This window comes from Ursus maritimus, unplaced genomic scaffold, assembly GCF_017311325.1.
Source record: "Ursus maritimus isolate PB19 unplaced genomic scaffold, ASM1731132v1 scaffold_24, whole genome shotgun sequence".
NCBI lineage: Eukaryota > Metazoa > Chordata > Mammalia > Carnivora > Ursidae > Ursus > Ursus maritimus.
Genome location: NW_024424897.1, coordinates 38,818,048 through 38,842,867, shown reverse-complemented (window position 1 = coordinate 38,842,867; position 24,820 = coordinate 38,818,048). Strand labels below are relative to the sequence as shown.

The 24,820-nt window shown below is 40.4% G+C and overlaps 1 protein-coding gene across 1 annotated transcript in view; it reads right to left on the bottom strand.

Annotated features, from left to right (window-relative positions):
* MYO1D (myosin ID) overlaps positions 1-24,820 on the bottom strand; it is a 247,767-nt gene that overhangs the window by 176,149 nt on the left and 46,798 nt on the right. The window contains exons 15-16 of the mRNA XM_040639835.1: positions 22,416-22,582; positions 12,650-12,857 (exon numbers count right to left, since the gene is read on the bottom strand). Coding sequence (XP_040495769.1) covers positions 12,650-12,857; positions 22,416-22,582 — 375 coding nt within the window. The remainder of the gene's footprint in view (positions 1-12,649; positions 12,858-22,415; positions 22,583-24,820) is intronic.

The following is a 24,820-nucleotide window of genomic DNA, read 5'->3' as shown; positions in this document are numbered from 1 at the left end:
GTGGCGTATTGGGGGGGCAGGTCCCAGCTCTGGCGGTCACCATCTGTGTGACCTCCACGGAGTTACTCAGGCACTCAGTGGCTTGAGTTCCCTTTCCTATTAAATGAAAATAATCCTAGACACTCATTCACAGGATTCTTGTAAAGATTCAGTTAATATATGTAAAAGTGCCCCAAACATTGCCTATCACTCAGCAAAGATTAGCTACTGCATTAGGTTTTTTGGTTTGTTTGTTTGTTTTTTTAACTTTAAGGGCAAGGGGTGCCAGGGTGGCTCAGTTGGTTAAGCAACTGCCTTCAGCTCAGGTCATGATCCCGGGGTCCTGGGATCGAGCCCCCCCTCAAAAAAAAAAAAACCCTTTAAGGGCAAAAGTAATCAATTTTATATGAGAGATAATTATTTTGCTTTTAGTCTGAGAAAGAAAACACTTGACTGGTTTCACCAAGAAGCCAGTGAGCTTTGTTTGAAAATGATGGGAAAGCCCCCATGGCTTCATGCCACTACATGACAATGTTTCAGAATACACGACACATCAGGGAATAGGGGCAAATGATAAACTAAAGCAACAGGATCCAATTTTCAGATAATGATTCTATTCACACTTTTTCTTTTGGCTGGTTTACACAATTATTACACTCAGGTCTGTGCTAACCTTTGAGACTATTAATCATTAATAGCTATGATAGTCTTCTCAGTATTAGAATTTACTGTTTTCACGGTATGCTTATGCTTTAATGAGCTACTTTTAATCCTTCACAAGATCCGTCTATATAATCCAACCACATAATATGTAATATTATCCTACACTATAATATAACCCACCCCTAAAAACATACAGTACAAATTTAGCAAATAAGTACAAGGACATACAAATAATATTACAGTTATTAGGACAAACCAACTAGGGCAGTCCTTATGATATAGGGGCTGCCTTTAGAACATAGCATTTTTAAGGATGAAATGTCACTGGGAATCATAATTAATATGCTAAAGACTAGTGTGTCCCATTCTCCAAGGTGCCTCCACTTCAGGGCTCCTGTCCCTAACAATCTTTGGGAAGACTGTTCTAAGCCAACTGGGAACAATAAACACGAACTACCTATTAGGTGATGTTAAGGAATTATGACTCATTTTAAGTGGTATGAGAGTGGCACACAAAGGTCCTTATCTGTAGAGATAATAACGGTATGTAAGGGCGAAACGATCATACGGCTGGGATCTCCTTTTAAAAACACCAAACCAAACCAAACCCACACACATAAAAGCATGAGGTGAGTTCTCAATAATTGTTGAACTGCAGGATAATTGTTGAGGCTGAGAGAAGGCAACATGGGAACTCTTCATGCTCTTCCTTCTACTTTTGTGAGTATTTGCAATGTGGCATGATAAAAATGTCCAAAAAGAAAGAGAAAATACAATTTCTTTCAAGTTATACTCAGACAGGGACTGTATATTAGGCCCCTCAAATTTAATAAATTCCAGAAACTAGAGTTAATAAACTTAACATTCCATGATCATAATTCAGTAAAACTAAAAATTACTAACAAACTAGAGAATGAAACCAAACATACACAAAATATGGATTGCGTGGAAATGATTTTTTAAATATTTTAAAATAGTCAACGGATACATGAAAAGATGCCCAACATCACTCATCCTTGGGGAAATGCAAATCAAAACCACAATGAGATATCACCTTATACCTGTCAGAATGGCCAGAATCAAAAGGACAAGAAGTCACAAGTGGTGGTGAGGATGTGGAGAAAAAGGAACCGTCATGCACAGTTGGTGGGGACGCAAACCGGTGCAGCCACTGTGGAAAACAGTGTGGAGGTTCCTCAAAAAATTAAGAATAAAAATACCATATGATCCAATAATTCCACTACTGGGTATTTACCCAAAGGAAATGAAAACACTAATTTGAAAAGATATACGCACCCCTATGTTTACAGCAGCATTATTTACAATAGTCAAGATATGGAAGCAACCCAAGTGTCCATTGATAGATGAATAAAGAAGACGTGGTGTATACACACACACACACACACACACACACACAAGGATGAGTTCTTGCTGTTTGTGCTGACACGGATGGACCTAGAGGGTATTATGCTAAGTGACATAAGTCAGAGAAAGACAAATAGCATATGATTTCACTTATATGTGGAATATAAAAAAAATAAACAAAAACCTGAAACAAACCCATAAATGTGATGGTTGCCAGAGGGGAGGAGGCGGGGGGATGGGCAGAATGGGTGAAGGGGGGTGGGAGGTATGGGCTTCCAGTTACAGAAGAAAAGGTACAGCATAGGGAATACAGTCAATAATATTGTCCTAGGGTTGTATGGTGAGAGACGGCAGCTACACTAGTGAGGATGGCATAGAGACTTGTCAACTCACTATCCTGTACCCCTGAAACTAATGTAACATTGTGTGTCAATTGTATCTCAGCTAAAAAAAAAAAAAAAATAAGAAAGACTTTTAAATTGGAAAAAAGATTTTTAAACAACTTTTTGGGAAAGAAGAAATTTAAACACAGAAATAATTAAATGATAATATATCAGGTCTTATACATACAGCAAAAGTAGTTCTAAAAAAATTCCATCTCCATTATGAATAAATGTGAAAGAAAAAAAATGCATGAAGCACTCAATACTAGAAGTTGGAGAAAAGATAATCTCCTGCTTGTTTCTGCTCTTTCCATTCCGAAAGAAGGAACTGATGAAGATAAAAGGCAAAATTAATAAATTATAAATAAGAAAATTGTGGAATGAATAAATCAGAGAGCTGGGTCATTGAGGAAAAAAACAGTAAATTTTTTTTTAAAACATTAACTAAAGTATTTGATAAAGAAAAAAGAGTGACCACAAATCAAATTCACAAAATAAATGATGAGAGGAATGACTAAAGACACAGGGGAAAATGAAAAGAAACATAAGAGATTACTTTCAGTTCTATTCAATTAAATTTGAGAACCTGTATGATTTTCTAGGAAAATACAAATCACCCAAACTGATTCCACAGAAGATACAAAATAAAAACATATCAATTGTTATGAAGAACTAGAGAAAGTTTTTGAAGAGTTATGATCCAACAAATACCCCCTCTTAGATGTCTTCACTGGGAAATTCAACCGAGCAGATTAACTCCCAGACTGCATCAAAATATGGCAAAAGAAGGTTATCTTGCTGAGACAAACATAATACTGCCACTGAATTGATTAGTACAATTCTCAGAATTGATAGGTCGAAAGAGAAAAAAAATTACACGAGCATCTTGATCCCTGCAAAGAAGTAATTCCATTTAATTTGACATCTTTTTTTTTTTTAACATCTACTCTTGATTTTGAAGTGCTCTTCTTAACACAACGGAAATGGATGGATACCTCCTTAACGTCCTCAAAAGTATTTACCTCAGAGCATGCATAAACAGAAAGTCAGTGGAAGCGGTCCCAGTAAATTCTGGAACATTTCGAGGATGTCCAGTATCACCACTCTAGGAAATTTCACAAGGGAGGCTTTGCAGCAGTGTGGTCCCCTCCCCACGATATGACTGCCAGTTTGAGGGCAGCGGCCCAGAAGTACAGCTAATCCCGACTCAAGAACAAGAAGAACCTGTCCCATGTGCCATTTCAAAAGGACACTGGCTCTTCCATGCTTCTGTATGTCCTTGACCAAACATTATACCCAATGTGCTTAAATACCGCTGATGTATTGATAAAAACGGGTAGCCTTAATTTTTTTTTTTGAAGATTTTATTTATTTATTGGACAGAGGGAGACACAGCAAGAGAGGGAACACCAGCAGGGGGAGTGGGAGAGGGAGAAGCAGGCTTCCCACTGAGCAGGGAGCCCGATGTGGGGCTCGATCCCAGGACCCTGGGATCATGACCTGAGCCGAAGGCAGACGCTTAACGACTGAGCCACCCAGGCGCCCAGGTAGCCTTATTTTTGTATGATAGTCACACAATATCAGTTTGTCAGTAGAATGTCAACTATTTATTATTCTGAAGTTTTAAAAAAAAGATCACTAACTACCCCTTACGATTCCATCTTGAACTCCACATAAAATTGGAAACAACAATCACATATGAGTTTAGCTCACATTTTGAATGTTTTATATCACTAGCTTGAGGGTCTTTTCCTCCTTCCTCAGCTTTATCATAACATCTCTCTCACACTCACCTATTTTCCACCTTTCTTCTCCACTCATTCCTTTGTTCCCTCATACCCTGCTTATGAGATTGTGCCAATTTTGCTACGGCCTAATAATCAAACCACTACCATCTTCTAATCAGGAAGCTACCAGACAAGCAGGGCGCCTGGGTGGCTCAGTCAGTTGGGCGTCTGACTTCAGCTCAGGTCATGATCCCAGGGTCCTGGGATGAATCCCACATTGGGCTCCCCACTCAGCGGGGAGTCTGCTTCTCCCTCTCCCTCTCCCCCTGCTTGAGCTCTCTCTCTGTGTCAAATAAATAAATAAAATCTTAAAAAAAAAAAAAAGGGAGGCTAACAGACAAGCAAAAAAAAAAAAAAAAAAAAAAATTCTGGGAGCCTATGGACCCTAGAAGGCCTATGGATCTGAATACTTGGGAATGTGAGGCTTCTATTATTTCCTCCCTAAACATGTCTATAGTTTCACATAACTGTAACAGAAGACTGCCAACTGACTTCAGATTCAACCTTGACTGTGGTCCTCACGGTTCCTAGCGCCAGGGCTCTACAAGCTCCGAGCCACATTTAGGATGGAATACAAACTGGAAAACTCATGGCACGTGGTGTGAAGCAGGTCAGGGGCTAGCATGATTTACATTTCCAAAGGGCTGGCAGCTGTCACATTCATGAGCTGTAAATGCAATCCCAGGGTCCCCACAAGTTGCTCAGAAGGAAATGATTAAAGCCTGAAGATATGACTTTAAGAAAGAATGTCTAGGTTTAGCAGCCTTCAGGATGTGACACAAGAAGGGCCTTGACCTCTTCATCACACCGTGGCACACAGGCAAGGATCATTCCATTACAAGCTAGGATCAAGGCTGTGTGATCTGAGATGGTCCCGGGATGTGACATGGTGACTAATTAAGATCTCTGTCCACATTCAATTATAGATACTCTTTCAGAAATGGCTAATTCCCCCAGATGAGACACAATTCACAAAGGCACCCATCTGTCTTATAGATGGATCAAGAAAGCCACTCTTCAAATCCATTCACCCAATTCAAATTTGTTAATGGCCACACAAAAGATAAACTTCCCTGATATTTTCTACCTCCCTTTGAGAATCCATTTTTCATTACACCTTATTGGGCAATTTTGATCTGCCCTATGATTCCCTAAAATAAAAACATAAATTTAAAACTATATACGCACCAAAAAAAAAAAAAAGGGAGAGTTTCTTGAGAGGATCCATACCCCACACCTCTCCCAAGACAGTGACATATTTTAAACGAAATGTGTACAGAATATGAGAGAGTCATGACTCTTTGTAATGTATTTGGTGTGATATTTTCATTAAAAATTTTATTAGAAACTACAATCCTCCCTCAGGGTTTCCCCAACTAGGCAGCAAATGAGTGTCTTATTTTCCGAGATTAATGAACACAACACACAGAAGACAAACGGTAAAAAACTCAAAATGAGGAAAGTCCAAGTTGAAGAAGGAAAAAAGCTCCACGACAAAGTCAACTTGGACAGAGAAGCCTCACAACACACTTACTCACTATACACGTCACCTCAGCCCCACGTGCTTGCTGCTGAGCCGACTACTGATCCCTCAGCACCTCCTTGCTTAAAGCTGTCATTCTGAGAACCTTAAATAGTTCTTCAGTGCTGCCTGGAAACACCATGTTATCTGATTTCTCATTCCAATGGGATGTAAGGAGCACACACACAGACTCCTATCTAGAGGGTAAGTGAAGCAATTATGTGTTATGAAAGGGACAGAAGTGTGACCTTTACAGAAATCCCACCGGCTATTCCGATTCATTTCTTTCAGCGATGCAAAGATGCGTACACAACAACGGGGGTTTTGCACAAGATGCTCTTTTCAATATTCAGGCAAAACATTCAGGTTTTAGGTCACTCAGAAAGGGTGTTTAGAAGAATAAAAATATCCAGTGTTTCAGTGAGGCCAGCTCTTTCATGCATCCGCTGGGGGTGGGAGCGTAAATTGGTCCAATTTTTCCAGAAGCCGTTTGATGACGGGTACAGAAAATCTTAAAAGTGTGTATTGTTTAAACCAAAATTTTCCATCTGAGAATTTATTCTAAGAAAATAATCAAGGATGATGACGAGTGCTTACTAGTAAAATCAGCACGAGGAGTAATAACAATAGCTAATAGGTAGTGAACTCTGGGTCAGGCACTACTCTAGGTAAGCAGAGCTGTGCACTGCGTGGGACCTATAGAGTGAAAAACAGGAAAAACCTGAACAACCGGTAATAGACTGAGTGAGGAAGTTCTAGTAAGTCAAATTAAGGACGAAGTCAGCTCTTATAAATACACAAATAAGTGTCTACACATGTAAAGATGGAACAAAAGAGTATTATATAACTAGATGCCATGATTTTTAATATAAAATAAAATTATATTAAAAAATAAATTTATGTTTTTCATTTTCCTACATGAACTTGTATTGCTACTACTTATGTACTATAAAACCAATAAAAGTCTTTGAACTCTAGAGGATTCTTTTTTTTTAAGATGGTTCTTTCTTTCTTTCTTTCTTTCTTTCTTTCTTTCTTTCTTTCTTTCTTTCTTTTTTTAAGATTCATCTATTCATTTTAGAGAGACAGAGCAAGAGAGCAAGCGCAGGGCAGAGGGGGAGGGAGAGAGAATCTCAAGCAGACTTTGCACTGAGCACGGAGCCCAATGTGGGGTGCAATCCCACAACCCTGAGACCACGACCTGAGCTGAAACCAAGTGTTATACATTCAACCGACTGCACCACCCAGGCACCCCTAAGAGGGTCATATCTTAAAAAAAATACTTGTAGCAATTTCAAAAATCTCCTAAAATGTCGAGCATATGACCAATATATGAAGATAAACAAGATGCACTAAAGAGATTATCTGTAATTCTTTTTTTTTTTAAAAAGATTTTATTTATTTATTCAATAGAGATAGAGACAGCCAGCGAGAGAGGGAACACAGCAGGGGGAGTGGGAGAGGAAGAAGCAGGCTCATAGTGGAGGAGCCTGATGTGGGGCTTGATCCCAGAACGCCGGGATCACGCCCTGAGCCGAAGGCAGATGCTTAACCACTGTGCCACCAAGGCGCCCCAGATTATCTGTAATTCTTGATACCAAACACTCAGTGGCTTAGTTACAGTGCAGAACTACACATTTTTTATGAATCAGAAAGCAATGCAATTTGTATCTCTTCTGCAATCTCTGTGGTTTTGTAGTTTGTTCCTTTAAGGACAATAATTTTGGAGGTTCTGGTTTTAGTCAACATCATTGATTCTGCCACTTCCAACTTGCCATTAAGTCTCTATGAAGGAGCAGAAAAGGTACGACCACGCATTGAAAGTTAGGTTCTCACATGTTACAACCTGTAACACAGTATGATATTGGTATAGGAATTGTCGATGGAATAAAATAGTGAGTCCTGAAAATAGACTCAAGTATATATGGGAATTTATTATTAGACAAAAGTGGAATTTTAATTTAGTGGGAAAAAAAAGGAATTTTTAAATAAACTGAACTAGAATAGCTGGTTTTTAACTTGGAACAAAATTGAGTTGGACCCTTATATAATACCACGTATAAAAACTCAATTCCAGATCTAAAACTTTTTAAAAGAAACTCAAAGATATAAAGAAAAAAAGATAAGACATATTAAGTGGAAAATTTCATGTCAAAGAGTACACCACAAATGAACTCAAATGACAAATGATAGCTTAGGAAAAATAATTACAATACATAAAGAGAATAGCTCCCACGAATTCATAAGAAAAAGATAAACAACCCAATAGAAAAATGGGCCAAGAATATGAATAAGCAAATTACAGAAGAGGCAATCCAAAAAGGCCAATAAACACACCCTCATGAAGAGTCCTGAGAATACAAAATTAAAGCAGAACTGAGATGCCATTTCTTACTGATAAGAATGGAAAAAATTCAAAAGCCTGGTAAAAGTCACTGCAGTTAAAAAAAAAAATCAGGGAAAAGAAGTTCACTTACATTGGGGGTTACACAACGTGAATGGTTAATATGTATGATGATTGCAAACATATACACCCTTCAAGCAATAATCTTACTCATGGGAATCCAGTGCCCAGAACGAAGGCATTAGCATAGAAGTATCCAGTGCATAGGATGAAGTATTCCTACATGTATAAGGAAGTCTATTAAAGTTACAGAAGGCTGTGGGAACGTCCAGAAGGGAGTTAACACAGCAGGCCTGAGACCGTGTCCTTAGAAAGGCCTGCTTCCAAGGTTGGCCCCTGGCCAGTGTCTGGGAACCTGACTGGGAAACGGTTTCACATGCTGATATAAAACTTTCCCTAAATGATAAGAGTGGCTCAATGTGGTTACACCGCTTGAGCAAACAGTGGGGTTTATTATGCTGCATACCTGATGTCCTTCGTCGAGTCTGGGATTTGGGCGCATGTTAGGCAGAGAGTGCCTACATAACCAGTCCCCAGCAAAAACTTTGAGCACTGAGTCTCTAATGAGCTCCCCTCGTAGACAACACGTAACATGTGTTGTCACAATTCATTTCTGCAGGAATTTAGCATGTCCTGTGCAACGCCACTGGGAGAGAACTCTTGGAAGCTTGCTCCTGGTTTCCTCTGGATTTTACCCCCTGTGCCTTTTCCCTTTGCTGATTTTGCTTTGCATACTTTTGCTGTAATAAATTTAATTCATGAGCACAACTATATGCTGAGCCCCATGAATCCTTTTAGTGAATCACCAAAACTGGAAGTGATCTTGGGGACCCTCTGACATAGGTGGTGGGAGGAGATGTGGGCAGAGAAGGAAAATGCGGGAAAAAGAATACCAAAATATTATAAAAAAAGAGAAAGGTGCCCATAAGAAATCACCATTTGAACAATGATCTCATTTATATCCTAGTACATATGCTTATCTACACGCACAGAAAGGTATCAGAAAGGATGACCACCACAACGTTAATGGTTCGTTACCTCTGGATGGTGGGACTTTAGGTGATTTTCCATGGTTTCTCTTACACTTTTTGGTATGGTTTGATTTTGTTTTTGCAATAAGTACACCTTAATGTATAATCAGAAAAAAAATAAAGCTATTTTTTTATTTAAAAAGGAAAAATAAAAGTCAATTGTTGGAGATTCTGGTTTAAAATAGCATCTCCTGAGACGCCTGGGTGGCTCAGCTGGTTAAGCGTCTGCCTTTGGCTCAGGTTGTCACCGCAGGGTCCTGGGATCGAGCCCCACATGGGGCTTTCTGCTCAGCAAGGAGTGTCCTTCTCCCTCTTCCACTGCCTGCTTCTCTGCCCACTTGTGCACACTCTCTCTCTGTCAAGTAAATAAAATCCTAAAAAACAATAGCATCTCCTGATGCTGCCTCCCCTAACTTCCTGTTCCATTCCTATAAGGTTATAGAAAAAATAAAAACACACAGTGCATGACACTTAGGTGACTGATGAGCTATTCCCAGAACCTGAGAGAAACTTCCAATAATTTTTATGGCCTGTGGAGTTGGTTTAAAGAACAAATCAGGAGATCACCTATATCATACCCTAGAGTGGTCTGCCTGAGAATTCAGAGAAAGATCCTTGCTTCCTGCTCCTCTGTTTTACGGTTCCAAAATGCAAGATCCACATCACGGAGCACGCTGGAAGCTCTTCCCCCATGGCATGGGTGACAGCTTTTGAAGTAGTCATCCTCCCTCTTTCACAACCTCCCTTTTCTATGTAGAAATTGTAATTTCTCACCAGCAGAGGCACTGTAGAGAGGACAGAAAAAGGAAGAACCGTAGTAGGTGTGCACACCTACGATGCAAGAGCTGGCTCACGGGGCTGGGGCCGCCATCTTTGACTAGCAGAGCTGTAGCAGATTAAGTCTGTGGGACACTGTCAACTGTGGAGGAAGTGAACAAACTGCCTCTGGAGACTGAAGAACAGGATTCTACCAGCCCCCAGGTGGACAGAAAGTGAGTTCAGGGTAGGGCGACTATACAATGTATTACCCATAATTATCCACAGCAAAAGTGACACTTTTGAGGGTGAAAGGGGTACGAGAGACAACAGTCATAAACCAGGACTGTCCCAAACAAACGCAGAGGGATGGTCACTCTCCTTCAGGGCCAAACCCTGAGCCTGAGCCAATTTCTCGAATAGGTATAAAGAAGAACAAAGTGTCAGATCTGCCAAAAGAATAACAACAACAAAACACTGTAAGTACTGAAGATCAAAAGAGAGGATATGAATACACAGGAGAACAGGTGTATAAAAATAATTTACCATGGCAGACAGAAAAACAGACGCCCAACATAAAACAGAACTGAGTAAAAGCAATACAAAAAAAAAAAAAAAAAAAGCCAGTTAATAGAAGGAAATTGTTTCAGGATGAAACAGAATTTAGTATTCTACTCAGCAAGATTTTCTGAGTTTTAGGTAAAATAAATAAGAGAGAGCAAAACTTGGAAAAAGGCTGGCAATTGGAAGGGAAGAGAAAACCTTCATTATTTGAACATGATATAACCATTTCCCCAGAAAAACTAACAGAATCAACAAAGGTTGCATTCTGGATACTGATAAACCAACATAAGCCCATATTATTTCTCTGTACCAACACTGGCATGTAGAATAAAAAATTCATAGCAGTAACAAAAACAATAAGATGCCTAGGAGTTAACCATGAATCCATAAGGCCCCTCTAAAACTAAAGGTCAAAGAAATGATTTAAATAAGCCTATTCTCTACTCTTAAGATGATTTAATATTGTAAAATGTTAATTCTTTCAAATTAATCGATAAATTCAATGCAATCTTAATAAAAATTATTGTGGAATTTAATGAACCTAACACACACACATTAACATTTATATTGCAAAACAAAGGTCTATGTGTAGGTTAACCCACCTGCATAAAGAAGAGTAAGAGGATGACTTCTACCATACACTAAGACTACTGCAGTAGAAACTACGTGGCATCAATGTAAAAATAGGCAACTGTATAAATAAACCTCCAGAGACAGACTATATACACATGATAACATAGGATAAACGTGGCACCACGAATCAATGGGAAAAGGACACACTGTTCAGCAGATGGTCCTGAGAAAGTGGTTCACCATATAGAATAAAATGAAACCGGATTCCCATGTAAAACCACATACACAGGTAGGTTCTAAATGGATTCAAGACCTAAATGTGGAAGATAAAAGTATACAGCTCAGAGGAGAACACAGAGGCTAGTATCTTTGTGGCCTGGAGACAAGGGAAGCCCTCTTCAACAAAATGTAAGACAAAGAATTGAAGCATCTGGCCATGTCAAAATTAAGGACGCTTGCGTGGCTCAGTTGGTTGGGTGTCCAACTCTTGGTTTTGACTCCGGTTTTGATATCAGGGTCATGAGATTGAGCCCTGTGTCAGGCTCCACACCTGCTTAAAGCTCTCTCTCCCTCTGCCACCCTCTCCCTCTCTAAAGAAAAAAAGAAAAGAAAAGAAAAGAAAAAGAATACATTTAAAATGTCTAATGTGAATAGGTGATTAATGTCCAAAATAATCAAGGAATTCCTGCTAATCAACAAGAAAACGATACCGGCTCCAGGAAAAGAACAGACAAAGGACACAAACTGGCAGTTTACGGAAAGACCCAAAAAGCAAATAAGCATTTAATGAGATGCTCAGGTTCAAGGGTAACCAGAGAAATACAAAGTAAAACCACAGTGAGGTATTATACCTATTAGTCTTGCAAATTTGAGGTGGCGGGGTGCTGCTAGTCAGGATGGCGGCTCATAGTAACTCTGTTAGTGAGCTGGTGCAAAAGGACAGTCCTTTTGGGGAGGAAATGGGCACTACTTACACCAATCAGGTCTACGTACACCATCTGACCCAGCAGCTTTTCTCCTAGTATATATCCCATAGGAAATATACCTCTTGCAGAGGCACAAAATTTTTTCAAAAGATACATACATAATTTTTTAAATATTAAAATGGTTCATATGGAAGACGTGGAGATGGGTATGGTGGATAAAAAGAAAATCATGAGTGAGTGAATGAAGTGAGAAGGGGGCCCCCCTGCACAGAAGAATGATGATTGCCACTATGATCTTATGAGCTTCAGGTCAGCACGTTATGACGGGTGAGCAGTGGGTTTTAAATACGTCGGCAACACTTCTGAATTACAAGATGAAGAAAAGTCCTTTACCCAGTAAGGCTGAGGGAGAAAACCCAGTTAAATACAAGAGACAAAAAGTTGGCTACTTCAGACATCTCCCCAACTTTAAATACCAGAAGATAAAAACGTCTTAAGTTTTGAGGATAGAATAATTTTGAACTCAGGCAGCCAAATAAATTTTCCATGTGTGAAGGCAACAGAAAACATTCTAAGGTAGGTATAGATACAAAGAATATACCGTTGTGAACATTTCCTGAATCAAAGAAAACATCCGGCAAAATTCTAAGAACATAAAAGCAAGACCTGATCCTTATATATAAAATATAAAATTACCTTTTGTAGAAAGAGGACAATCCTTATGAGCATCTGGGCACGGAGCTCCTCTAAGGTAAACAGTGTTCGGGGTGTTCGGATGAAAATTTTGGTCTTCCCATAAGCTACGTCATCCTGAAAACCACAATGTTCAATCAGCTTCTTGACAGCCTCTTTGTCTGAAGGGAGGTCATGGTTGGGCCAGGTAAATTCAGAGATCATCTTGTATCTGCGTGAAAAACAAACAGGGTACAAGTTAAGGGAGAAAAACCTATGGTCTCAATAGATGCAGAAAGACTATTGAATAAATTCGCCTGGTAAGAGATGTAGAAAAAAGACTTTACTAGATAGAACACTCCTTCATGATAAAGACTTACTAAACTAGGGATAGAAGGGTACTTCCCTAATCTGGTACAGGCTAATTTACCAAGAACCTACAGCAAATATCATTCATAAATGGGTAACCTTTACAAATTCTCTTTATGCACAGAAACAAGAGAAGGATGCCTCGATCATGGGTTTTCCAGCCAGCATAGTGAGACCAATAAATAAATAAGCTGGTAGGATTGGGGAAGGAATAAGACTAACATTATTTATGACTCGCTTCAAAGGAAATGAAGCAGATCTTCAGATGAAAGCTATTATCACTAAAAGAAAACGAAGCATATAAGATTAATACACAAGAACCAATTGTGTTTCTAGGTGCAAGCAGCCATGTTGGCCTCTCATAAGGCAGCTCGCTACACACCAGCTTCTTCATGAGTGAAAATGAGCAAGACAGAAGTCACAGGGTAATAGCCTCCTTTCAAAAGTGATATTCTATTACTTTTGCCAAATTCCATTTTGCTAGAAGCAAATCACTAGGGCCAGCCCACATTCAAGGGAAGGGGGTGACAAAAGGCATGAATACTAAGAGGTGGCATCACTGTGACCATCTGAGAAGGCTGCCAACCACAGAACTTTTTCCCCCTAGTGACAAGTTGTTTAATACACATAGCCAAATTCAGTAATTTTTTTCATGTATTACACTGGAATTTTAATCCATACAAGAAAGGCTCTCTTTCCACTTAGGTTACAGAGTAATTCATCTACATGTTCTTCTAGTAGTCAGATATTTTCATTGTTTTCATTTAAATCTTTCATCCATTTGGGGTTTATTTTGGTATACGGTGTGAGGTATGGATCCAATTTTATCTTTTGACAAGTGGCTACCCAGTTGTTCCAACACTATTTACTAAAAAGTCCATCTTCTCCCTGTGATTCAATATGGCATTTTAATCACATACTAACGTTTTCATATGTACTTCAGTGTATTTCTAGACATTCTGGTCTGTTTCATTGCTTGTCTGTCCATCTGTGCATCAGTCCTATGTGGTTTTAATTACAGATGTCTTTTTTTTTTTTTTTAAGATTTTATTTATTTATTTGAGAGACCATGAGCTAGAGAGAGGGCAGAGGGAGAGGGAGAAGCAGACTCTCCACTGATTGGGGAGCCCAACTCAGGGCTCAATCCCAGGTCCCTGGGATCATGACCCAAGCTGAAGGCAGATGCCACCCAGGTGCCCTGAATCATAGATGTCTTAAGTATATTTTAATATCTGGTGGTCTCTCCTCATCCTTTTCTTTTTAAAAGGTCTTTCTAGCTATTCCTGCCTGCTTATTTTTCTATATGAACTTTAGAATCAATGTGCATCGTTCCAGGGGAAAAGAATCACAAAACAAATAAATCTTGCTGGTATTTTTATTGGGTTCCCACATTAAATTCATTAAATTGATCTATGATGTTGAATCATCCTATTTAAGAACAAGGGATATCTTTCCACTTGCTCAAGTCTACTTTTAGGCCTCCTGGGAGTCTTTACATGGTCTTCGTAGAGCTTCACACATTTCTTGCTGAGGTAATAGATACCTAAGTGGCTTCTGATCCCTTCTTGATGGATCTCTCTTTTCTTAGCTTCCATGACAGCGTGACCTTCCTGATTTCCTTCTGTCTCTCTGGATATTTCTTCTCAATCTCATTTTCTGGCTACAGCTCCTCCATTACTGGACCCTCAAATGTTGGAGTACCCCAAGGCTCCTATCAAGTCCTCTTCTGTGTACGACCTCACCACATCACCTCATCTATTCCATCCACTTTATTTTTCAATTCATGAATTTATTATCCATAGCCCAGCTCTGAGTTCTGAGCTTCAGATGCATATATCCAATGCCTATATAAGTCTTGAGGGCGTCTTACATTTCTCTTTCACTTTCCCCCCTCAGTGCCCTCAGTTACTAAAGCCAGAATCCTGGGAATTGTTATTTGATCCCTTCTCTTCTCTTTCAGTCCTTCTAATTCATCTTCAAATCCTACTAGGTCTACCTCTAAAATACATTTAAAATTCAACTATTCTCATCTGTACTGCCACAAGCCTAATCCAAGCCACGATGAAGCTTACTACAATAGACTCCTGAATTGTTTTTCAGTTCCTCCCCAATCCATTCTGCAAGCTCAGCTGCCACAGGACTTTTCTAGAAAGCCTTACATCATTTTTAACTTTTACTGCTCTCCCCCTTCAGCACTATACTCCAATCACACTGGCCTTCTTTAGGGTCCTGTAACTGTGGTTGTCTCTTTCTTGCTTTAGAGCCTTTGCATATGTTGTTTCCGTTGCTTTTTAATCTACTACTTCAAAGGCTGGTTCCTGCTTATTCTTTAGTCTTTTCCTGATCTTCTTTCATCAACCACCAACCCCCATTATTCCACTCTATACATTTAAAAGCCTACTCACTTGCCAGTTGGGAGAGAAACAGAAACTAAATGAAAGAGTTCAAATATGAGGAGAGAGGCAATATCATATGAAAAAAGGAAACGAAATCAGAATCATCCCAGATTAATTTTAAAACTAGAATAAGAGGGGCGCCTGGGTGGTTCAGTTGGTTGAGCGTCTGTCTTTGGTTCAGGGTGTGATCCCAGGGTCCTGGGATTGGGCCCCACATTGGGCTCCCTGCTCAGCAGGGAGTCTGCTTCTCCTTCTCCCTCTGTCTGTACTCTGCCTACTTGTGCTCTCTCTCTGTCGAATAAATAAAATCCTTAAAAAAAAAAAGAAAAGAAAAGAAAAGAAAAAAAGGAAAAAAAGCTAGAGTAAGAGTCAACTTGGGATATAGTACAGGTAGTCATGGTGGGTTTGAAATTTTCGGCATACTGCAGAAGCCGCCACACTGCTCAGCCAAGGTGTTCCTCCTTTCTTCCCGATGGTAAAATGGCAAGACCCCAGTTCTCCCACGAACCAGCATCCTGAACTTGTGAATTAAAAAGCTGAACTCATCGGCTTCCTGACAGCTGGTATTATCTCCCTGAAAGACTTGAGCAGCTTTTAAGGTTATCAGAACATTTAAAACCCTTCTCTTTTTTTTCGATAAAAGAAATGAAAATAAAGAAAAGTGACAAGTAAAAATGTAGGTTCAAACCCAGCTTTAAAAAATCTGCAGAATCTAAAAGCAAAAATTTACAGTGGAAAATGTTACTTTTTCTCTTGCCAGCATCAGAACCATTAGTCTAATTCACGAGCCTATCCCACCCCACGTCCCACTGTTAATTAGTTCAGTAGGTATGATAATAAAATAACATGGCCATCTCTCAATCTGAACAAGTTCGTCTTAGGTAAAGCGGAAGATAAACACAGTCTGCCGAGTAGAAACAGGCTATTTTCCCAGACGCATACCCCACGGCCTCATACAGCACCCTTCCGAGGTGATTCTAGAGAGGACCTAATCTCGACTTACATAATCATCAATTAGATAGACTCAACTTTCCACAGTTCTGTCTTGTAAAGGGTAAGTTAAATATATTTATTGTGATTATTAATATATGTCCACTGTCTCAACTTCTTTTATATTTTCTTAGGTGTGCTTTCTTGCTGTTGCTTTTTACCATTTTTTTCTTGGATGATGGACTGAGTTTTCTTTATTTCATTTTATTTTCTCCTTTGATTTGAAAACCATCCCTTCCATTGTGAGGCAATGCACTGATGGTAGGCTCAGGAGGCGACTGCCTGAGTTCAAATAGGGTGCCTATTTGCCACTACTTGGCTCTGTGACCTGGGGCAAGTTATTCAAACTTTCAGTGCCTCAGTTTCCTCATCTGCATAAAAACAGGAGGTGCAAATAATGAATCATGGAATACTACGTCAAAAACTAATGATGTACTGTATGGTGACTAGCATAACATAAAAAAAAAAAGGGAGGTGCCATCTTTTCATCTGGTTGTCACCTCCAGTGACTTACTACGTACTATACACAGGGCACTCAAAACAGTGCCTGGAATACAGTGAGCAATTCACGTGTTAGCCACTGTTATTATCATTGTCTTAAAATTTTAATATATATAAATAATAAAAATTTTAATATATAAAAAGTATCTATTTATATGAAAATATGTTTATTTTTTCCTGTCTAGCTAATTATCATCTATATCCTTCCCATAAACAGTACAAAAGTCTTTACTTCTCCATAGTTCTCACTCCAATTTTCATTTTTTTTTAAAGATTTTATTTATTAATTTGACATAGAGAGACAGCCAGCGAGAGAGGGAACACAAGCAGGGGGAGTGGGAGAGGAAGAAGCAGGCTCCTAGTGGAGGAGCCTGATGTGGGGCTTGATCCCAGAACGCTGGGATCACGCCCTGAGCCGAAGGCAGACGCTTAACGACTGCACCACCCAGGCACCCCTCCAATTTTCATTTTTGCTCCAAATTTTTACTAAAGACTTTTTCCCACTTACAGTGGATACATATTTAGACTTAAAAAGTTTCACTGCTTTATTTGCTCAATATTACTTTCTGCATTCCATTTTTCTCTTCTGCATTTATTTTTCCTTTTGCTCTAGAAGATTTTTTCAGAGAATCTCTGAATAGTAAGTTTTTTGAGCCTATATATGTCAGAAAATATTTTTATTGTACTCACGCTCTTGAATGATCATTTGGCATGGAATAAATTCTTCTTTTTAAAGATTTATTTATTTATTTGAGAGACAGAAAGAGTGTGAGTGGGGGAGGGGCAGAAAAGAGAGAGAGAAAGATCCTCAAGCATACTCCCTGCTGAGCAGGGAGCCTGATGCAGGGCTCTATCCCAGGACCCCAAGATCATGACCTGAGCCAAAATCAAGAGCTGGCCGTTCAACTGAGTAAGCCACCCAGGTGCCCCGGCATGGAATAAGATTCTAAGTATAAAGTTCATCCCCTCTCACCGTAAAGATATTGTTGCTTGGTCTATTTGCATCAAATGTTACTACTGAGAGGTCTGATGTTTGTATGATTCTCATTCCCCGGTAGTACTTTGTCATTTCTTGGGAGCTCTAAGTATTTTCCTTTATCTCTAATATTCTAAAAGTGAACATAATGTACTTAATTTTCATTTGTAAAAAATTCACATGCTTTCCACTCAGTGTATTCAATCTGAAGATTTCTGTCTTTTTTCGGTTCAGGAAAATTCCTGGCCACTATTTGTTCGAACAGTGCTGCTCCCCTCTTCTCTCTTTCCTTCCCTCTGGGGGCCCCTGTTGAACAGTGTCGGCACTCCTGGATCGACCTGACATACTGCCCGAGCTTCAGTGTCTCCCATCTCTCGTTTTCTTTGTGATGAGATCTGCAAGAACTCTTCCTGAGCTTCCAGGTTACTCATGTGCTTTTTAAAAGAGGTTTACTTTAATTTTTTTTAAATTGTGAAATTTACATACGGTAAAATGCACACATTTAGGTATCCAGTTTAACAAGTTTTGAAAAATGTATACAACCATGAAACTGACACCTGTCAAGATGCAGAACATCTCCACAATCTCAGAGAGCGCCCCCTTCTCCCTTCCCATCAGCTCCCTGACTCCAGAACTGACCACGGTTCTGATTTCTACCTGTTCTTGAACTTCATGTAAGTGGCAGCGTAAAGCACGTATTCTTTGGTGACTCTCCTTTGCCGACATAATGCGCTGTTCATTCTTGTTGCTGTATCAGCCGTTCATCCCCTTTAACGCTGGTCAGCAGCCACTGTGTGATCACACGACATGCTGCTGACTCGTTCTCCTACTGATGGACAATGTGCTCTTCGGTTGTGTTTAATCTGATCTTCATTTTCCAAATCTCTAATTATTCTTCCCAATAATTACCTGTTCTTGTTTCTGACTTCATATTTCTATTCTAGGACCATAATTCTCTCCTTTATCTCTCTGAAAATATTAAATAGGCTTATTCCAAAGCCATTTACTCCTTGTTCTGGTTCCTTGGCGGGGGTAAGTTTTGGCATCTGTTGGGCTTACTGTCTCTTCTTCATGGTCTGGTCTTTCTCAGACGTTTGACTGTTATCTTGTCTACGTCCACAGATTCCTTCTGTGTACATCTTGAAACTCAAACCCCTTGATTCCACAGTGTGGCTGTGCATTTTCTTGGTTTTAAAGATACATAATTTATATTATTTGGGGATGTTCTTGGAGTAGAAATGGATTTAACCTTATGCCACTAAGACCACCATATTTGAAATTCATAGGTTCCTTTGAACCCTTTCTACTGTATTTTTATGTGTGTATTAGAAAACATATTCCAATCCTTATAGCGTGTCTCGCATGCCAAGAAACAAACACACCAAAACTTCCTGAGTTGAATGTAAATGATATGGATGCACTTACAAAACTCCTTGTCTCCTCCAAGTCAGGCTTGCTTACGGTTCTCTTACCCCAGCTACTCTCCGTGGCTCCCCTTTGTCTCAATATAAAATGTTTTCCGTTCAGCCCCATCCTATAGTTATGCAGTCCCACTGTGCTCATTCCAATATTTAATGTCTGCGGATTTTTAAGGGTGATAACAAAAACCCCAATTCTGTGACCGAGCAACTGCTAGAATTCTAAGCGTAATAACAACGGTCTAGCAATCTTTCTAACATAATTTGACACTGTTTGAAATCAAGACTCAGAATAAAAACATCTCTACTCATGGAAACATTCCAACTCTACAGCCTCAATAAGCAAATGAAAAATCAAATCCAAAGGACAGTGTGATTTCAATAAGGAAAATGGCCAGTTTTGCGCATAATCTTTTGATCAGTGTAAAATGAGGTTCGAATTTTCCAGGCTACTGCACTTTATTCATTTTAAGAGTCTCCATTTAGTGCAATCCCTCTCAGTTCTGTGCAAAAGTAGCTGAACACCGGTGGAGAAAACCAATGATGCTGGTGTTATCACTATCCATCGATAACCTCCGATCTCACACAGACCCTCGGATCTTCCTGACGGCAATCTACCGTACAAATCTGTGCTTTCCCACTCTCCAAAATGAGTATTCCCACTTCCCCTCAAACCTCCCACACCACCTCTCCTTCTCCCCACTCCCCCTCTCTTGGCCTTGCCTCATGCTTGGTTAAGAAAACAGAAGCAATTAGATCGGAACATCATCTTTGCCATCTGCCGAACTTTGAGCCTTTCTGCATCTATATTCGTATTCTCTGCCTTTTGTCCTGTTGCTATGGGGGAAGTGTCCCTGCTGCTACCTAACGATGACAAACCTTCCACCTGTGCGTGGGATTCCAAGCCTTGTCTTCTCAAGGATATTACGATGATGACGATGACCTCCCTTGGTCCTGCCCCACTGGGTTCTCCCTCTGTTCTGAATAAGCCCTACCAGCATACGTTTCCTAGTGTCTCGTGACCTCACATTGTGCTCCTGCTTCCATTCTTCCCTGCCCTTGTTCACAGTACAAATTCCTGCGTTGTCTACAGGCATCCAGCTTCTCACTTCACTTCCCAACCTGTTCAAATCGGGTTCTGCCCAGCCCTTTCTGCCTTGGCCTCTATGTTGCCAGATCTAATGCTGAAGTTTCTACCTTTGTCTTACTTGACTGCACAGCAATGTGTGATATGGTAACTACACCTTTCTCCTTGAAATGCCATCTTCTCTTGGCTTCTGTGACATTAACCCTCTTCCAGTATCTCCTCTATCTCACTAGTGGCTCCTTTTCTTCTCTTTGGTGGTTCCTTCATGTCAGATCACAAACCTCAATGTTTGAATGGACCTCCTTCTGTTCTCTATCCAGTTCTAAGACTTTATATGTCATCTCTAGACTAATGACTCCAGCATCTCTATTTCCAACCTGCGCTTCTTTCTGGAACTCCCGATATGTGTATTTAATAGCTCACTTAATATTCCTACCTAGATTTTTAGTAGCCATTTCAAACCTAAAGTCAAGAGACAAATCTTGATTCCATCCTTGGCCCTGTTCATGACCTCTTCCTCAAGCTTCTCTTACCCAGTCTTATCCCAGCAAATGGTATATGCTTACCTATGCCAAAATCTAATTGTGATCTTTCACTCCTTTCTCTGTTCCTCTGTTATCTAGCCAATCCATGAGCAAGCCTGGTCAACCTTCCCCTAGAACATCCCAAATCTATCCGCTACCCTTAGATCTATAATCGCCTCTTGTTCAAGGCACGAGCAAACCCCCTCTCCCAGGCTCCTGCAGTAACATCCCTAAATGTCTCCCTGCTTCCTACCCACACAGCAGCCACGGTGTCTCCTCAAACAGCCATAAGAATAGGTTGCTCCCTGCTTAAAATCCACCAATGGGTTCCTGCCAGATTTAGCCAAAATCTAAACTGTTTAGTCTGGATTATAAAACTCCACATGATCTGGCCCCTGTCCACCTCTCTGATCTTATCTCACACCCCTGCCCTGTCACTGAGCAGCCCTCAACCACAGGGCTACGCTTGCTACCTAACACACCACACTTACTACCACAACAGAGCCTCTCCCTCACTGTTCCCTCTGCCCCACCTGCTGTTCCCTCTGATGTTCGCATGGCTGGCTCCTTCCTGCCATTATTATCTCCTTAGAGACTCTTCTGAGCACCCAAAATTTTATCTATCTATTTATTCATATTCTGTGGAATCTGTAGTCTAGAACACAGGAAATGTTCAATAAATATTTTTAGATAAATGAACAGATGGAATTTAAAGGAACTTTATGAGTCCCAGTTGCCAACTATCATTATCGTTACTAACAATAAATAACAGCAGCAATGATATCTTACATATATTGAATGACTGCTATATGCCAGGTTCCATTCTAACTACTTTTATATACATATGCATAACCTCATTTAATTCTCCAGCAATCCCAAAAAGTAGTTACTATTATCATCCCCCTTTTTAACACATGAGGAAAACAGAGGCATGGGAAGATAACGTAATTTGCCCATGGTCAAAATGCCGAGATATGGCAAAGCCAGGATTCAAACCAGGTAGACTAGCTGCACACTCTCCATGACTAGCTGCTTAATATTTTGTTATTATGATAATTCCTAGTGTCAGTAAGGACAAGCAGCATTAATTGAACATCTATTATGTGTCAGGCACCTAGGTTTTTTACTTAGGTTAACTGAATCCTCACAACAACAGCCTTACGAGGTAGTGTTGTTAAACTCATTTTATAGAGGGAGGAACAGAGTCAAAGACGTTAAATTTCTAGCCCACGATCACCGAGCAAATGAGTGGCATCCCCAGGATTCCAACCCAGACTCCGAATCTAGGTTCCATCTACCGAACTACAATGCCCACATTTCCCCCCACAGAATGAATCTTTTCTCATGGTCCATCAAACATAAACTCAGGGAGACTCTTCTGACTGAGAAGGTTTTTCATATTTGCAGTTCCCTCGACTCTTGTTCATTCGACAAACATTGGACTGTTTAGTATATGCTGATGCGCTGTCATACACGGGGAGGACTCCAGACTTGTCGCTATCTGTCAGGGTTCTTTCGTCTGTTCTCACCTGTGAAGAAACTTCTCGTACGTCTGGCGGAAGGCAAACCCCGCCCGTCGCACCCTCACGTTTTCCAGTAGTCCAAGGTACTCTACTTGGTGCCGGCAGCGCTCGTCATCGAATATCTGTGGGGATTTCTTGTCATTGGGTTTGATGCAACGTACATAATACGGCTCCTGGAGAAATAAATCAGCAAATGGTAAGTCTCCCTGGAGAAGAAGCCCAAACGAAGGATGCTAACATGTAATTAGTGTTAATTGTGTCAAATTAAGCTCAGTGCCTCTAATTTCTCAGACATGTATTTGTGAGTAAAGTAGTCACTCTTTCTCTCCCTTCAAGATGGGGAGTTCTTGTGCATCTAGCTAAAATTTTGTTTTATTATATTTCAGGATTCATCAGGAACTGCAGAAAGGGGATAACACTGAGGAGTAAATGATTGAGATGTGTACGCACTGAGTTTATGTGCGTTTATGGACAGATGGCTAAAAAGGAACAGAAAGAGTAATTTATTAGAAAGAGGCAGGAGCCGTGGTAAAGACGAACTGCCGTGAAGGATGTGAAACGTAAGCATAGCTCGGGCGCCGAGGAAGTGCTCGGTGAGCATCAGCGGCCATCACGGCCGCCATCGTCAGCATCATCACCGTCAGCATCATCACCGTAGTTTGTGCTTTTGAAAAAAGAGATTAAAATTTGTAAGTAGAGAAGTTACAAAACCTCCTGCAGGTGTCACTGACCCTAAGAAAGAGCCTACCCAGAAACCCCTCCCTCTGCCAATTACGTTTTGTACCACGCAGTAGATCATAACTCCTTTTAAGTAGAAAACTGTGCTGGCATAGATGGATCCTGGTTTGCTGAAGGTAACAAATCCTCCCTGGATGAGTCAAGGTCAAATGTATCCTACTTACCAGAGCAGAGAGTTCCTTCCCCTTCTCTGATCTATTGCCTATCAGACACACAGATGCACTTTAATTAAGAGACAGAATCCTCTGTAGATAATTAGGCAATTTTGAGCTCTACTGAGGGCTGGAGGTAAAAAGCAGGAAAGGGTTTAAGGAGTACGAGAGATCTGAAGAGCATGAAGTTACTTGCATTCTGTACAGAGTGAGTTTTCAACATCCACACAGGATTCTCCAAGTACAGATTTATCATGCTGCCTTCCGTGATGAACAAAAATGCCACTTTTTCCCTTTTTCTAGGCCCTGCTGTGTTCGTTTCCTATTGCTGCCACCGAGGATTACCACTGAAACCGCTTAAAAGCATGAAGTTGAACAAAAATCAAAATGGCTGCGCTGAGGCTTCAGCGAAGCTCTATTCTGAAGTAACCGTTTTCCTCTCTTTCGCAAAGCTCCCCTCCTCCCTTCTTAGCCTTTTGTTTCAGGACCCGGTACCACCCTCAAGACGTCATGAAGGAGGCTGGCAGCACCTACACGATTCTGGCCAAAACCGGCTAGATCCTGTAAGTCCCCATAAACCACCCCAGCCCCTTCCTCCCAAAGGGCCTGCCGTTTTTGAAGGCCATGGCCTGTGTGGTCTCCTTTGCCCCCAAAGCAATAAAGCTCTGGTTCCTCTATATCCCAAACTCTGTCTTCGCCTTATCTTTTGGGTCCGAAGTGCGGAGGTCGGTTTTCTACAACACCACAAATTTAGTGGCTTAAACCAACACAAATTTATTCTCACAGAACTCTGGAGGTCAGCAGGTTGAGACGGGTCTCAACGGGCTAAAACTCCAGGTGTCAGCAGGGCTCTTATCTTCTAGACACTCTAAGAGAGACCCCACTTTCTTATCTTTTCCAGCTTCTAGAGGCTGCCCACCATTCCTTGGCCTGTGGCCTCCTTCCATCTTGAAAGCCAGTAATGGCCTGTTAAGTCTTTCAAATGATACTATCTCCCTGGTTCTGACTCTTCTGTGTTCCTCTTTCCCTTTGAAGAACTCTTAAATTTACAAAGGGCCTACCTGGATAATGCAGGATAATCTCTTTAAGTTCAGAAATCAGCAATCTTTTTTTTTAATAATAATATATTTTTTATTATATTATGTTAGTCACCATACAGTACATCCCTGGTTTTTGATGTAAAGTTCAATGATTCATTAGTTGTGTATAACACCCAGTGCTCCATGCAATATGTGCCCTCCTTACTACCCATCACCAGCCTATCCCATTCCCCCACCCACCTCCCCTCTGAAGCCCTCAGTTTGTTTCTCAGAGTCAAAGAAAGGGGGGGTAATCAGAAGGGGGAATGAAGCGCGAGAGACTATGGACTCTGAGAAATCAGCAATCTTAACTCCATCTGCAACCTTCATTCTACCTTGCCATGCAACATAACATGTTTACAGGTTCTGGGGATTAGGGCACGGATGACCTTGGGGGGTGGGCTGTGGTATAATAATAATAATAATAATAATAATAATAATA